This window comes from Archocentrus centrarchus, chromosome 22 (genome assembly GCF_007364275.1).
Source record: "Archocentrus centrarchus isolate MPI-CPG fArcCen1 chromosome 22, fArcCen1, whole genome shotgun sequence".
In the NCBI taxonomy this organism is placed as follows: Eukaryota; Metazoa; Chordata; class Actinopteri; order Cichliformes; family Cichlidae; genus Archocentrus; species Archocentrus centrarchus.
In genome coordinates, this window is record NC_044367.1 from 1,458,501 (window position 1) to 1,471,566 (window position 13,066).

General features: G+C 44.0%; 1 protein-coding gene across 5 annotated transcripts in view; it reads right to left on the minus strand.

The window, feature by feature from the left end:
• Positions 1 to 13,066, minus strand: part of mapkbp1 (mitogen-activated protein kinase binding protein 1) — a 35,245-nt gene that overhangs the window by 3,232 nt on the left and 18,947 nt on the right. For 3 of the 5 annotated variants that reach the window (XM_030718809.1, XM_030718807.1, XM_030718810.1), the window contains 16 exons: positions 10,322 to 10,447; positions 10,166 to 10,236; positions 9,815 to 9,936; positions 7,172 to 7,247; positions 6,982 to 7,093; positions 6,367 to 6,430; positions 6,089 to 6,217; positions 4,874 to 5,001; positions 3,812 to 3,846; positions 2,677 to 2,835; positions 2,443 to 2,565; positions 2,188 to 2,312; positions 1,961 to 2,100; positions 1,695 to 1,874; positions 1,265 to 1,346; positions 39 to 442 (listed from right to left, as the gene is read on the minus strand). In XM_030718809.1, coding sequence (XP_030574669.1) covers positions 39 to 442; positions 1,265 to 1,346; positions 1,695 to 1,874; positions 1,961 to 2,100; positions 2,188 to 2,312; positions 2,443 to 2,565; positions 2,677 to 2,835; positions 3,812 to 3,846; positions 4,874 to 5,001; positions 6,089 to 6,217; positions 6,367 to 6,430; positions 6,982 to 7,093; positions 7,172 to 7,247; positions 9,815 to 9,936; positions 10,166 to 10,236; positions 10,322 to 10,447 — 2,076 coding nt within the window. The remainder of the gene's footprint in view (positions 1 to 38; positions 443 to 1,264; positions 1,347 to 1,694; positions 1,875 to 1,960; positions 2,101 to 2,187; positions 2,313 to 2,442; positions 2,566 to 2,676; positions 2,836 to 3,811; positions 3,847 to 4,873; positions 5,002 to 6,088; positions 6,218 to 6,366; positions 6,431 to 6,981; positions 7,094 to 7,171; positions 7,248 to 9,814; positions 9,937 to 10,165; positions 10,237 to 10,321; positions 10,448 to 13,066) is intronic. The other 2 variants (XM_030718811.1, XM_030718808.1) reach the window with 1 other exon arrangement.

Consider the following 13,066-nt stretch of genomic DNA (forward strand, 5'->3'; position numbering starts at 1 on the left):
TAATTCTGTTTACCTGTGTGTGGTGGGCAGTGTGTTACCTGTGTCAGTCAGCAGGCTGTGGACTGACTGAGTCTTTCGAAGTCCAGAGGAGTTCAGGTGGGAGGCAGCAGCCCGGGCTGTCGGACCCAGGTTCCTCTTGGAATCCAGTGCATTTTGGGCCTTCTTCTTAAGCGGGGAGGGTCGGTAGACCTGTTGAGTTGAGGTGATCTCCTCCTCCAGGATCTGGAACTGGTTTGAAACCAGAGGAGGCTGGGCTTGGTCCTGAAACACAGAGGCCTGGTCCTGGTTCTGTTTTGCAGTTTGGTCCTGGTTCCATGACACCTTCCTGTCCTGGGTCTGGCTCTGGTTCTCTTCCATCAGAGGTCTGACCTCGGAGACCAGTGGATGAGCCTTTGCCTCACCCCCACTGCCGGTCCGAGATGGGAGAGGAAGCACAGTCCGGCTGAGGACAGAAAACAAAACATCTGAGCGAGTCCACCAAAGATCTCTCAGATGTTCCTGATCAGGACTCTGAATACTGGAGTTCACCAAGGAGGAGTCCAGAACCTCCAGCACTACCTGCCCACAGTTAAGGCAGGTTAGAGAAGTGAAGGGTATGTAGAGCTATGAGAAGAATTTTCTGTGGCTGGCTGGTGGGCAGCAGTTTGCTGGAAGTGTTTTTAAAGCCAGAGAGCAGTTTGAGACTCCACCGACACCACTTCAGTGAAAAAGGAAGAACTGGGTCTGAGTGGTCAGGTGGTGATAGATGATTCTCAGGGATTAAGGTTCTCCAGCTCTGTGCTGGATTTCTGCTGTGGAGGAGTTTCATATTTGATCCGATGGCACTACACCAAATATTCTCTTATTTTGTGAAGCTGTCCTACAGTCGAATGTGCATGAATACAACCAGTGACCTGTTATAACCTGTTTCAATAAAGTCTTGTTTGAATTTCTATCTTCATGTAATCTGTGAAACACGGCTGAGAGAAGTGGGACTCTTAAAATCCTCCAGAAGTTTCTGAAAAATCAGTAAGTTCACATTTGACTTTTAAACAGCAGTGTGTGTGTGTGTGTGTGTGTGTGTGTGTGTGTGTGTGTGTGTGTGTGTGTGTTTGCTCAGCAGGGAGAACATTACAGTAGGAAACTGAACCTAGAAGAAAGTAAATTAAAATACAAAATGTCTTCATTGATCAGGGTGATGATCGATCATTGATCAGGGTGATGATCGATCATTGATCAGGGTGGGGCTGTGTGATTGATCAGGGTGGGTGGATGTTGTTTCTACCTTGCGGTTGCGTTCTGGGAGAGGAACCTGGATGAGATGCTCAGACTCTCACTGGAGCTGTGAGATGCTCTGCTTGGACTTCCTGTCAACACAGAGGTCACATGTTCAGCTGTAATCCTGCAGGTAAATGACTGGCGCAATGCACAGATTAAACCCAGCAGGAACTTTAGGAGCAGATTAACTTTTGACTGCAGAGAAAAACATCCTGCTATAACTCATTACAAACAGACTGAGTTTCTGAATTCAGTCATTTGGTCCTAACAGCACCAACACTAAAACTCAGCTTTTCAGGAAAGAAAATTGTTGGATGACAAATTAGGAAGTCAGTTGCCACATATATATTTGAAGGGGGGGGCACTTGGACAGGCCATAGCTGGGTGAAGCCAACTGTGGCATCGGGTGTGTTTCAGGCTGAGTTCTGCCACTGTACCTGAGGCAGAAAGGTCAGCCAGCGTGACAAAGTGCTCCTTCAGGAATGCCTCCTGGTCCGGAGTCTGAGGGACAGGTTTCCTCGCCTCCCCACCACTTGCTCCTCTCTCCTCTTCATCCTCCTCCATCTCAAGCTCAGAGGAGTTTCCATCCATGCTGAGAGGCTCTGTGGGCTCAGAGTCTGATAGAAGAAGAAGAGGGTCAGGCTGACGAAAGGCAGGCGAGACAAAAATGCAGTAGTGACAGGTGAGTTCTCTTTCTTCTGACCATGTCTCTCACCGTCTCCTGCAGGTCTGTTGGGACTCGACAATGTGGAGCTGAATCCCAGCGAGCAGCCACTGTCAGGACTCGGTTTGTCCTGTCGTCCACCTGCAGCAACAGGACACGCCTCCTTCACCTGGAACTCGCTGACAGTATGGAGGCGGGGTTTGTTTGAGCAGTAGTGAAAGTTAACATCATCCATGAATTTTGATCAGAACAGAAAACAGTCATACCTGCCCGCCAGACTCACTCTTTCCTCCCATTGGTCCGGATACAGCACCGGGTCCTCTCTGTCTGTGCTCTGATTGGATAGCAGGATAAAATCTGGTCTGTGATTGGTCCTCACCTCCTCATCCACCTGGACATACAAAATTACATCAACTCATCTCATTCTTCAGAGCTTCTGACTACAGCTCCTGGTCATCTTCAGATAAAACCACAACGTAAACCTTCATTATTTCATGTTTTATCTTTGTGTGTGTTCTTACACATGCACTGGAAACCTGCAGACTGACAGTGCTCCCCAGCTCCTGATTGGTCTTGTGAAACCCTGCCTCCTGCCCCCTCCTCTTCCCCTCACAGTGGGAGTGGTTAACATCGAGGAGGCGTGTCTTCACAAGATAAACAGGAGCAAACATACAGTTAATGCTGCGGTCCTGTCAGATTAAAAAAAAGGGGTGTTTCTTTTTAAATGGAGTCTGGTGTGTCAGGAGTCTCCTGACCTCGGCCTGTTCCACTGACTGCTCCTCCTGCCTCTCAGGGCAAAACGAGTCCAGCAGTCTCAGGTCCAACATAGACTTCACCATCAGGACCCCATCGGCACCGCACGTCCTCCTGGACCAGCGACGGCGAGGGATTCGAGCTCCCGATGAGACCCCATCCTGATGAGTCAAGACGAAAATCCTTAAGTGTGGAGCTACAGAGAAATGAAGTCCTGCAGAACTGAGCTCAGTTTCCCCCAAAAAGGCTTAAACTTCAACACTGTTAGCCACATAATTGCCAAAGCAAGACATCTGCCTCACTCTACTTTGCTAACACTGTAGATTCACCCTGTATCACTGTCCATTACTGCCTAAAAATGAGTTAGACAATTACGCTATGAGGCTAACCTCTTGTTTTCCATGATTTAGCAAAATCTGTCTTCAGGGAGTTTTTCCAGACTTTATAAGGCCCTCATTTTTCCATCACAGCTCTGCACTAACAGGAAAACTCCCTACTGCAGTTTTTCTTGATCTCGCTCTCTCCATCTTTATTGATGGTCTCTGTCGTTTATCTCAGCATGCTCTCCTCAGCACTGCGCTGGCTGTAGTCCATTTAAATGATGGTGTTCTACAGGGTTCCTCCTTGGGAACACTGGTCTTCTGTTTTTTTATGACCTAGCTCTATGTGCTCAGAGTGTTGGTATCATTTATGTCTAACTTTGATTTATTTGTTTTTTTAACAGTCTGATTATTAAGGTCAGCTTCACTGAGTCCCGTCTACATCCTGAGAAGAGCTAAAGCCGCCTCAGGTTTGCTGGGCTGTACACTGACGACTAAAACTGAAGACATGTTGTTGGTTTCTAAGTGCATGTTCAAACTCGTGAGTTTGTCTTAATTTCAGTTTAACATTAGACTTTCAGTTTAACTGTAATTTCAGTAGCAGTAATGACTGCTTTGTTTCTGTTGCTGAAGCTTTGTCTTTAACGCGCCCACGATTCAGGTCATCTTTACACCATTTTTGTTACCCATGTTTTTCATACATTAGAGTGTCCCCTTCAGTTAAAAAAAATATCAGCAGCTGTTTAGCCATTTCATACAAAGAACCAAACAGAAAAAAAAAATCATCAGTTAAAGGTCAAAGGTCGCATGCACTGACCTTGCTGTTTCTGCTGTATGCCTCATCAGACGGCTCTGAGGGGGGAAAAAGTCATCAGTGTTTATTTCAGGCAGGTTAAAGGTCATATGATTTCCAGGTGAGTTTCCTGTTTGAACTGATCAGAGTCACCTCTGACAGACCAATCAATTCATTCAGTCATGAAATGCAGAAGATCCAAACTCTTTGTCTCTTTTAATGGATTAATCTGCAGTTTGTTCAGGATTCATACAACCTTACCAGGATCAAAGGCAAGCACTGTTTAAGCACTTTCAAGGCAAGGTTTAAAGATTTTCCAGCACATAAACACTATGATAAATTTTTATACAACTACATACATAGTCAAAATTATTTCACCTTTTTTAATCACATTAAAAAGATGTATTATGCAATAAGTCCCTTGACAGTAAATAATAACTACTGTTGATTGATTCTGGAAACTTTATTCTCCAGATTGTGAGCAAATCTGGTTTAAAACAGCTTTTACATTTCTGCCACTGTGTAACTTGGTCTAACAGTAACCTGAACTCTCCATCAAAGTGACCAATGACATTAGGCTCCGCCCAAATGGTGAAAAGTCAGTTTCTTCACAAGTGTAGAATTCATAGACATGTCTATGGTAGAATTCAGCTCCGTGCACGTAAAGTTTCCTCATGAGAGTGTGAACCTGCAGCTGCGCTCACAGCAGACACTCATGTGCACCATGTTTCTTTGTGTGCGTGGCTGCTGAGTTCTATGCACGCAAGTTGTTGAATTTACTCGCGAGGAATGAATACCTGCGCTTGCAGAATTATCTGTCTTCAGGGGAGTGGCGGGGTCACAAACAGACTGACAGGTCACATACAGACAGGCAGGGTAGGCCCAGGCGGAGAAATTTTCATTTTAGACTTTCCGACTCATTTATTTCTCCATCTCATAAGTGAACTATTCAGTCAGATTGTTATTATTTATTTTTAAAAAGTGGTTACAATTTCAAGCAGTTTCAAGCACTATATCCCAAATTCAAGCACTTTTTCAAACCTTCATGGATTTCCAGCACCCGTGCGAACCATGGTTGTTACATACCTATTTCCTGTTCCAGACTTCCTGCTGTGACCATATACGGATGGCTGAGCGACTCCCCCTCCTCCTCTTCCTCCTCTTTGTCGCTGTCAGACGACATGGTGACCACAGGAGGGCTCGACACCTCCCTGCTGCACAAACATTTCAGTTTAGTTCAAACCTACAGAGCGTCTGCAGCCTTGTGTTTACAGATCCGACTGAAGGAGTCAAAGGTCAGAGCTCGCAGAGCTCACAAGTCACAGAGGTCAGAGTGACCTCTGAAGGTCATACTAGGACCAGGAAACTCTGACACTGAACGTGTTGTTGCCGACATAACGTATTTGAAATATCCCGCCGTTCACAGATTTCCGGCAACAGTTACCATAATAACTCTACGTTCGCTGTGAATCGCATTTTCTCAGCTTTCAGAAACCAATTGAGTTTTTTTGATAGAACAAACTGTCGCATAATTACGGTAACTCAAAGTGCACTAAACACAGGTGTATCGGCAGCGATGGCCTGGTGTTGAAGGGTTACACTCGAGTTGTTTCATTGTGGTGTTGTGGAGCTGCATATGAAGTTATATTTTTATAACTGACCGTCTCCATGTGATCAAGATGTTAAAAATTAATTTCTGGGGCACCTGGGTGGCTTAGTGGTGAAGCCGGCGACCACATACACATGCCGTGTTGTGGTGCGGGTGGCACGGGTTCGCGTCCCGGCCCATCGCCAATTTGCCAGCGTGTCTTCCCCCGTATCTTTCCCCCATTTCCTGTCTCTCTCTACTGTCGATAAAAGCCGCTGTGGCCAAAAAATGCAAAAAAAAAAAAAAAAGTATTTCTGTCTTGTTCTTCTGAATCCTCACAGACGAATTTATTTAGTTACACATGAGAAAGTAACGTCGTGTTTCTCAGTTTCCTCACTGTTACCACCAGACCAAGAAACAATAAAAACATTACATTTATCTGCAGCCAGAAACATTTTTACTGGATTTATTTTGATTCAAAGAAGTTTCCAATCACACTCAGCACTGATCAAGTAGGCTGTATTGATAACAGTAATAATTACAGCAGCTCTTCCTCTTTTTTTATAGAAAACATGTCACTCTGACCTCTACACGATGAATACATTATACATTATATACTGTTAAATATAATGTATTCATCATGTAATTTGAACGATGTCTGCTCCTCTTCCTGTCCTGCAGGTGAATCTGAGCTTCATCATTATGATGTTTACCTGAGCTTCACGGCTTTCTGCTGAGGAGCACCCTGGGAACTGGGAATGCTGCAGGGGGGTTGAAGGTCAGCGAGCCGCTGCCTCATCCTGATGGTGAGCTCTGGACTCAGACGCCACACGAAGATGCAGCTGCGCACACGCACGCGCACACACACACACACACACACACACACACACACACACACACACACACGAATTATTAAAGGTCTGAAGGACTATAGTTTTTTGGTTGAGTGATGTCAGTTCAGTGAGGGTGGGAGGGCTCAGGTGAGGCGTACCTGTCTCCCGACACGGTGATCAGGTGTCTGCAGTCATTGCTGAACTTTAACCCCGTTATGATCTCTGAAACAAGAGCAATGGCGATATGATTTGAAATAACTTTATTGGTTTCTCACACCTGTACAATCACAGCAGTGAATATTCACACAACTATTCAAAGTAGAAACTGTTGTTGTTTTTAACTAAAATTTGAATAAAACTTTATTGACGAATATTAGCTGGTATTCGTGAAGGCCTAGGGCCGAGTTTCAGCTGTTTTCCTGCCATGTCAGGATTCAGGTTACCGCTGATTAAAGCAGCCACACTGATGCCACTGCTGCTGTTTAACACTGCAGGTGAAAACCTGCTCAAGTCCAGAATTCTCGTTTTTTCTTTGTTAAAATTAATAAAGTTCTAGATTAACCTGCAAAAACACAAACTTCAGTGATTTCTGTTTAGCGTCTGTGAATTTTAAACGTTCTGATGTCAAACTGCGTCTGCTCTTTCAATGACTGCTGACGGTTGCTGAAAATTGGATATCCATATTCACATCCACATCCATATTCATATAAAAATGATTTTGGATGGATGCTTCCAGCAGACCTTAATTATCACCGATGGGTACACTCACTGACCTGAGTGTCCAAACATGGTGGCCACGCACTCCCCAGAGTAGAAGTCAAAGATGCTGATGTTCTTGTCTGAGCAGGAGGTGGCGATGAAGAGCCCAGACGGGTCAATCTGCACCTGAGGACGCAGGAGGAGGAGGTTATCGCCTGTCCTGTTTCCCATGAAAACATATCATGGCAACCACAGCCTTCCTACCTTAATGAGCGTCCCGTCTTCTCCCTGAGAGCCTTTGTAGAGCTTCTTCTGTTTCCCATTACTGATGTTAAAAATCCTGCAAGTCGACACGCCATCAACATCTTCATTATCGTGAGTTTTCGATCATTATTTACAAACAAACAAATGTGATGTGTGATGCGTTCATGTGATGATGGCTGAACATTTCATACATGATGGAGCAAACAAAAGCCAAAATCCCACCAAATGACCCACACTCATACGTAAAGGATCAGTTCACAAAGCGCGGTGGAAACGGAGGCCTGTTTTTACGCGTTTCGCCGGTTCATTGAAACTGACACCAGCACTGGCACCTCGGCGGTGGAAACATAGTAAGAGACAGGAAGTGGAGGACTGCAGGTACTGGAGAAACTGCACCTGCAATCACCAAACATCTGCTCGAACGCCTGAAACACAGCTGACGAACAGTACTCCATTTCTTTAAATTTAAATTAAATAATGTTGTTTTCCTGCCTCCTGGTTTGATGGAATGCACAGCTATGACCACAAGGTGGCAGTAATGCACTTTAAAGCTGTTTCCCACCCTCTGCTGAATGCTGGACTCGGCGCTGTGAAACTAGATGTTTCTGCACAAACAGCAGAAACGTGCAAAAACGAGGTCAAGCAGGAATTCTGCAGGTAAAGGTAACTCAATTTACCTTTATTTATAAATTCACAACAATTTATAGATATTTACAGATTCACAACAACAGTTGTTTCAAGCACTGTATGGTAAAGATCCAAAAATAGTTATTCGAGCATGAATGAAGGAGGAAATCTCTGAACAGTCCCAACGTTTGTAAGGAATGGACTATAAAGCATCAACATGCTGGTGGAAATGAAGTGTGGGACCCCCAGAAAACCTTTCAATTCTGCTTTGGGTAATTTGGTCAAGATCTTAACACATGAAGGAAGATGCTGGTGAGAGAGAAGGCAGTTTGTATGGGAGTGAATGAAAGCTTCACACATTTCTGCCAGTAAAGGTTTTGGTCCAAATAGACACTTACATGTATTTATACAGTTACAGGCATAACGAGCAGGACTGTGAGCAGCTTAGAATTTACTGCCTAACGTGTGTAAAATCACCATAAAGTTGAGAAATGCTTCAGCTTGGAGGTAAAAATCTTAAAGACCATGAAAGCTTTGAGTCTGCAGACGTGCTGCAGCAGAAGGGTTTAAAGCTCAGAGGACACAAAGAAAGCTCAGGAGCACCTAACCTATTACTTTAAAATCAGCCAATAAAAATCACATCTTTAAACGTGCCGATCGTCTGTACTTCAGATCCATGTTTCCAGTACTGAAACCATTCACAGGAAGAGGAAGCTGCCCATTGGACTAATCACAGCCTGCCTCCACAGCAGAGCCAGCTGATAATCAATACAGGAACACAGGAAGCTTTTCCCCAAAAGGTTTTTCCAAGTGTTAAAAGTGAAACTACTGGAGCTTTTAATTTGAAATTATTTTGATTTCTGCTGCTCTGGATTTGCTGTTTTTGACTATATAATGCCGAATGTGACTTCTGGCAACAATTACCTTAATACGTAAGTAAGTAAAATTTACTTATATAGCACTTATCACAGATAGAAATCACAAAGTGCTTTACAATAAAAGACAAAAAAAGTATAACATACAACAATATAAAGCAATAGAATACAGCAGAAATTTAAAAAAGGCATAAAAATGTCTTCAGCTGCTTTTTAAAAGAGTCAATGGAGTCTGTACAGCGTGAAGACAGTGGAAGAGAATTCCACAACCTTGGTGCCACTACCTGCACTTGCAGAATTAAGCCCGATCGCCACAAGTTTTGAACCGAGTGCGTGGGACCAACAGTAACCTTTGACCTAATGATATAAGAGCTCGGGGCGAAGAATATGGTTTCAGCAGGCCAGAGATATACTGGGGAGATTGGTCCTGTAAGGCCCTAAAAGTTAAAACTAAGATTTTAAAATGAAATCTAAAATTTACTGGCAACCAATAAAGAGAAGCCAAAGCTGGAGTGATGTGTTGGGTGAGAAGCGCAATTTCTAATTTTCAGAAACCCTTTGAACTTTTCCAATAGGACAAACAGTCGTGGAATTACGGTAATTCAAAGTTCCTTTGATCAGCCGGCTCTGCGGTGATACACTTGGTGTTAACCAGCTGTTCATGCTAGCGGGGACAGGTAACAGGTGCTTCAGCAGCGATCGCCCGGCGTTATAGGGTTAATGTGAAAGAATTAACTTAGAGGGAGGGCGAGGAGTGAAGAAGAGGAGTCGATTGTGATGGTGGCTAATCCTGTATTCCCACTGGCTGCTGGGTAATCTGACTGATCGGGGCTGCAGGTGGATTAAAGTCCTGCCTCATTTAGCAGCTCATTGGCTGATCGATAGAGTCTTTGGGTTCCAGCTACAGTCTGAAGTCAGGTTTTATTAAATCAGACACCCATGATCCTCTGCTGCTGGTATAAGAGGCAGTAAGACATTCAAAGTTGTGTGTCTGCAGCAGCTTAATGACAGTCTGTAGCTGTTACCAAACAAACCGATTCATGCTGTTGGTTCATTTTACAGCTTGCTGACTGGAAGTTTGCAGTTAGACTGCTTCATGGAAGTTGTAGTTAATCACAGCCTTTCATAAGTCAGGTGTTACCTGATGCTGCGGTCCTGACAGCCCACTGCTGCATACATCCTGGTCGGCTCGATGTCCATGTCATACAGCGTCGTCTTCCTCACGACGTGATGTGTCCGAGTGAACTCCAACCCCTCCCCTGTCTGAGGAAGAGGAAAAACCACATGAACATGATGTAATGATGGATTGTTCTTTGGCTTCAGTTTCTCTGAATGTTTCACTTTATTTATAAAGGTGAATATATTACTGCATTCACCTGAATGAAGAGAGCTGAACTCAGATCAGTGACTGAGCATGAGACACAGTAGTACTAATACTCTGCTACAAGTACTTTAATACTGGCATGTGTACTCACTCAGGTATCGCTCTCACCTGCTGAGCCGTGCGGAAGTAGACACTCTTATCGGCCCCGCAGCTGATCATCCTCACCTTCCCCTCATTGGCTGACAGACAGAAAGAAGGTCAGACATTAGACACCAGCTGTAAACTGACAGCAACAACTGCTAGAGGTCAAAGGTCAGAGGGTACCAGCAAATCTGACGGCAGTGATGGAAGATGAGTGTTCATCCAGAGTCTGAACCAGGCTGTACTCTCTCCCTGCATCCAGGATGTGGATAAGACGGTCCCGGCTGGCCGTGGCTAACAACTGGAGACCTGAGAGAGACATGGACACTAGGGCTGCAACTAAAAATTATTTTTGTAGTCGACTAATCTGTCATTTATTTTATCAATTTGTCAACAATTATTTCAATCTTACTTCACCTGTTTAAGCCTGCCCACCTGTGAATATCACCTGGTTGTGTCTTCTCATAATTAAAATAGACCCATAAAAATACTAATTTGAAACTACCGTATTTTCCGGACTATAGAGCGCACCATACTATAAGCCGCACCTACAAATTTTTTGGAAAAAACTGGAAACGTACATATATAAGCCGCACCGGGCTATAAGCCGCTGGTATCTCCGCCGCTCTCGGTTTTCCACAATTACTCGGCACTCAGCAGAGGGGGACAGACAACCCCAAATTTGAGTTATAACAAGTCAATTCACCATTGATTCGTTCACGCCGAGCTTACGTGCAGCGGCTCTATTTCCCTCCTGTAGTGCCAGGTCGATAGCCCTCAACTTAAAAGCGGCATCATAGGAAGTTCTTTTTGTGGTTTCCATGATGAGGGAGTTTGAAAAAAATCTCTTTTGTGCCTGCTGCTAGCACTTGTTGGCGCTTTCTTCTTTGATTTCCAACTTTGACGTCCCATGATTCATATCCTGCTAAAGAGCCCCCTGGTGGTTAAAGAAAAATCCACAGAAACGCCGCACCGGGCTATAAGCCGCATGGTTCAAAACGTGGGAAAAAAGTAGCGGCTTATAGTCCGAAAAATACGGTAATCAAAAGTATTTTTAACATTAATATGACCATCACAATAAATATCAAACAATACATATCAAAGTGAATGCAATGTTTATTTATAGATGAAAATATCCATCCGTCCCTCATCTTCCACTTATCCTATTCGGGGTCACGGGGGGAAAAGGGCCAACGTACATAACCATAAACCCTCAGTGCTTTTATTTTGAAAATCTGAGATCGATCTTGCTGGCTGCATGTTGCAATTTAATAAACAGCAATATAGTAAAATGTCTGTGGCACAAGACTGTCTAAATGGAAAAAAAAGTTCCTGTGTTCATAAAAATGTCCTCACAAAGTTTAGAAAAGAAGCAGGTCCCATAAAGTCACACACACACACACACACACACACACACACACACACACACACACACACACACACACACACACAGACACACACACACACACACACACACACACACACACACACACACAGACACACACACACACACACACACACACACACACACACACACAGACACACACACACACACACACACAGACACAGACACAGACACAGACACAGACACACACACACACACACACACACAGCTGGCTGTAAAAGTCTGATTTCTGTGGACCAGGAAACACAAACACACACACAGAGAAATGCTGAGGCTCCTATCCACACAAACACATAATTACACACACACCAATTTAACAAGCTTGAGTGACATCATTTCCTATACAGAGGAGTCGACTCAGCAGGCAGCCAGGGAGGACCAGCATTTAATTTCCAGCAGGGAAAGAAGCAAATGGCCTCCAGTCAGGAAAACTCATCTCACAGTATTGAACTGTAACATGTAAGACTGACCTCTGACCTTCCAAAAAAAAAAAAAAAAAAAAAAAAAAAGGGGGGGGGGGGTGTCAGGAATGGCATTCAGGTATTTTATACTCAGCAAAAACTAAAACAAATCCATAAAATTGAAGCACTGATGGAGTTTTAATGATTTAACTCCCTCAGACCGGACTTTAAACGCTGAAGTAACAGGGTGTGACATTAAGCCAGAAACCTCAGAAATGAGCAAAAAATATAAACTTCTTTTTATTTATTCTCTAAAATAAGTTCACAGACCTAACCCTCTGATCAGGAGCATGCTCAGACTCAGCTGTGGTATTTTCTGCCCACTCATTGGATAATGACTTCTCAATCAGATATTGTTACCCAATGAGCAAGCAGTTTCACTGTCAGACCAGCCCCTCCTCATCACATCCACTTTTCTGCAACTAAGATGGCAACGACAGAAATGCACATCTCGAGGCCTCAAAACATTGTGATGTCATGGTAGCTGCTTTAGCTCCTCCCCCTTAAAGACAACCTTCGTCTGATTGGCTGCCAGAAAAGGGGTGGGGCTTCTATCCCCTCTTTATGACAACATACAGATCCAGGAGTAGAAAACCTGTGATAAACTGAGTGTTTAGGGCGGTCTGCAGCTTGTAGTAAACATGCAGGGTTACTGCACACACACTGAGCTCATTAATGTGACCATCCACCACAGGAACCCAGGATAAATGACAGGAAGTGAGGTCCATTTAATATCTCAGGTCACACAGAAAGAGCAGAGCTGCAGTTGGTCTGTTTTTGAACTAAACTCTGCTGCATTTCCTGTCATCTACAAACATCTGTTAATGTTCTGTGCATATTCTGCTGTTACAAAAAGAGATTATTTCAAACACAGAAACAGGAATCCAAGTGTTTCTGTATTATTCTGTAATATTCAGTCTGGCTTTAGGATCAAATTCCTGGGAACACATAACGGCTCCCCTGGTCCACCAACACCACAGCGCTTTCAGCAACGTTCACACTTCCTGAGGGTCCTGAATGGACGTAATCTGGAGAAAAGCTGCCGGTGAGATTGTATACATA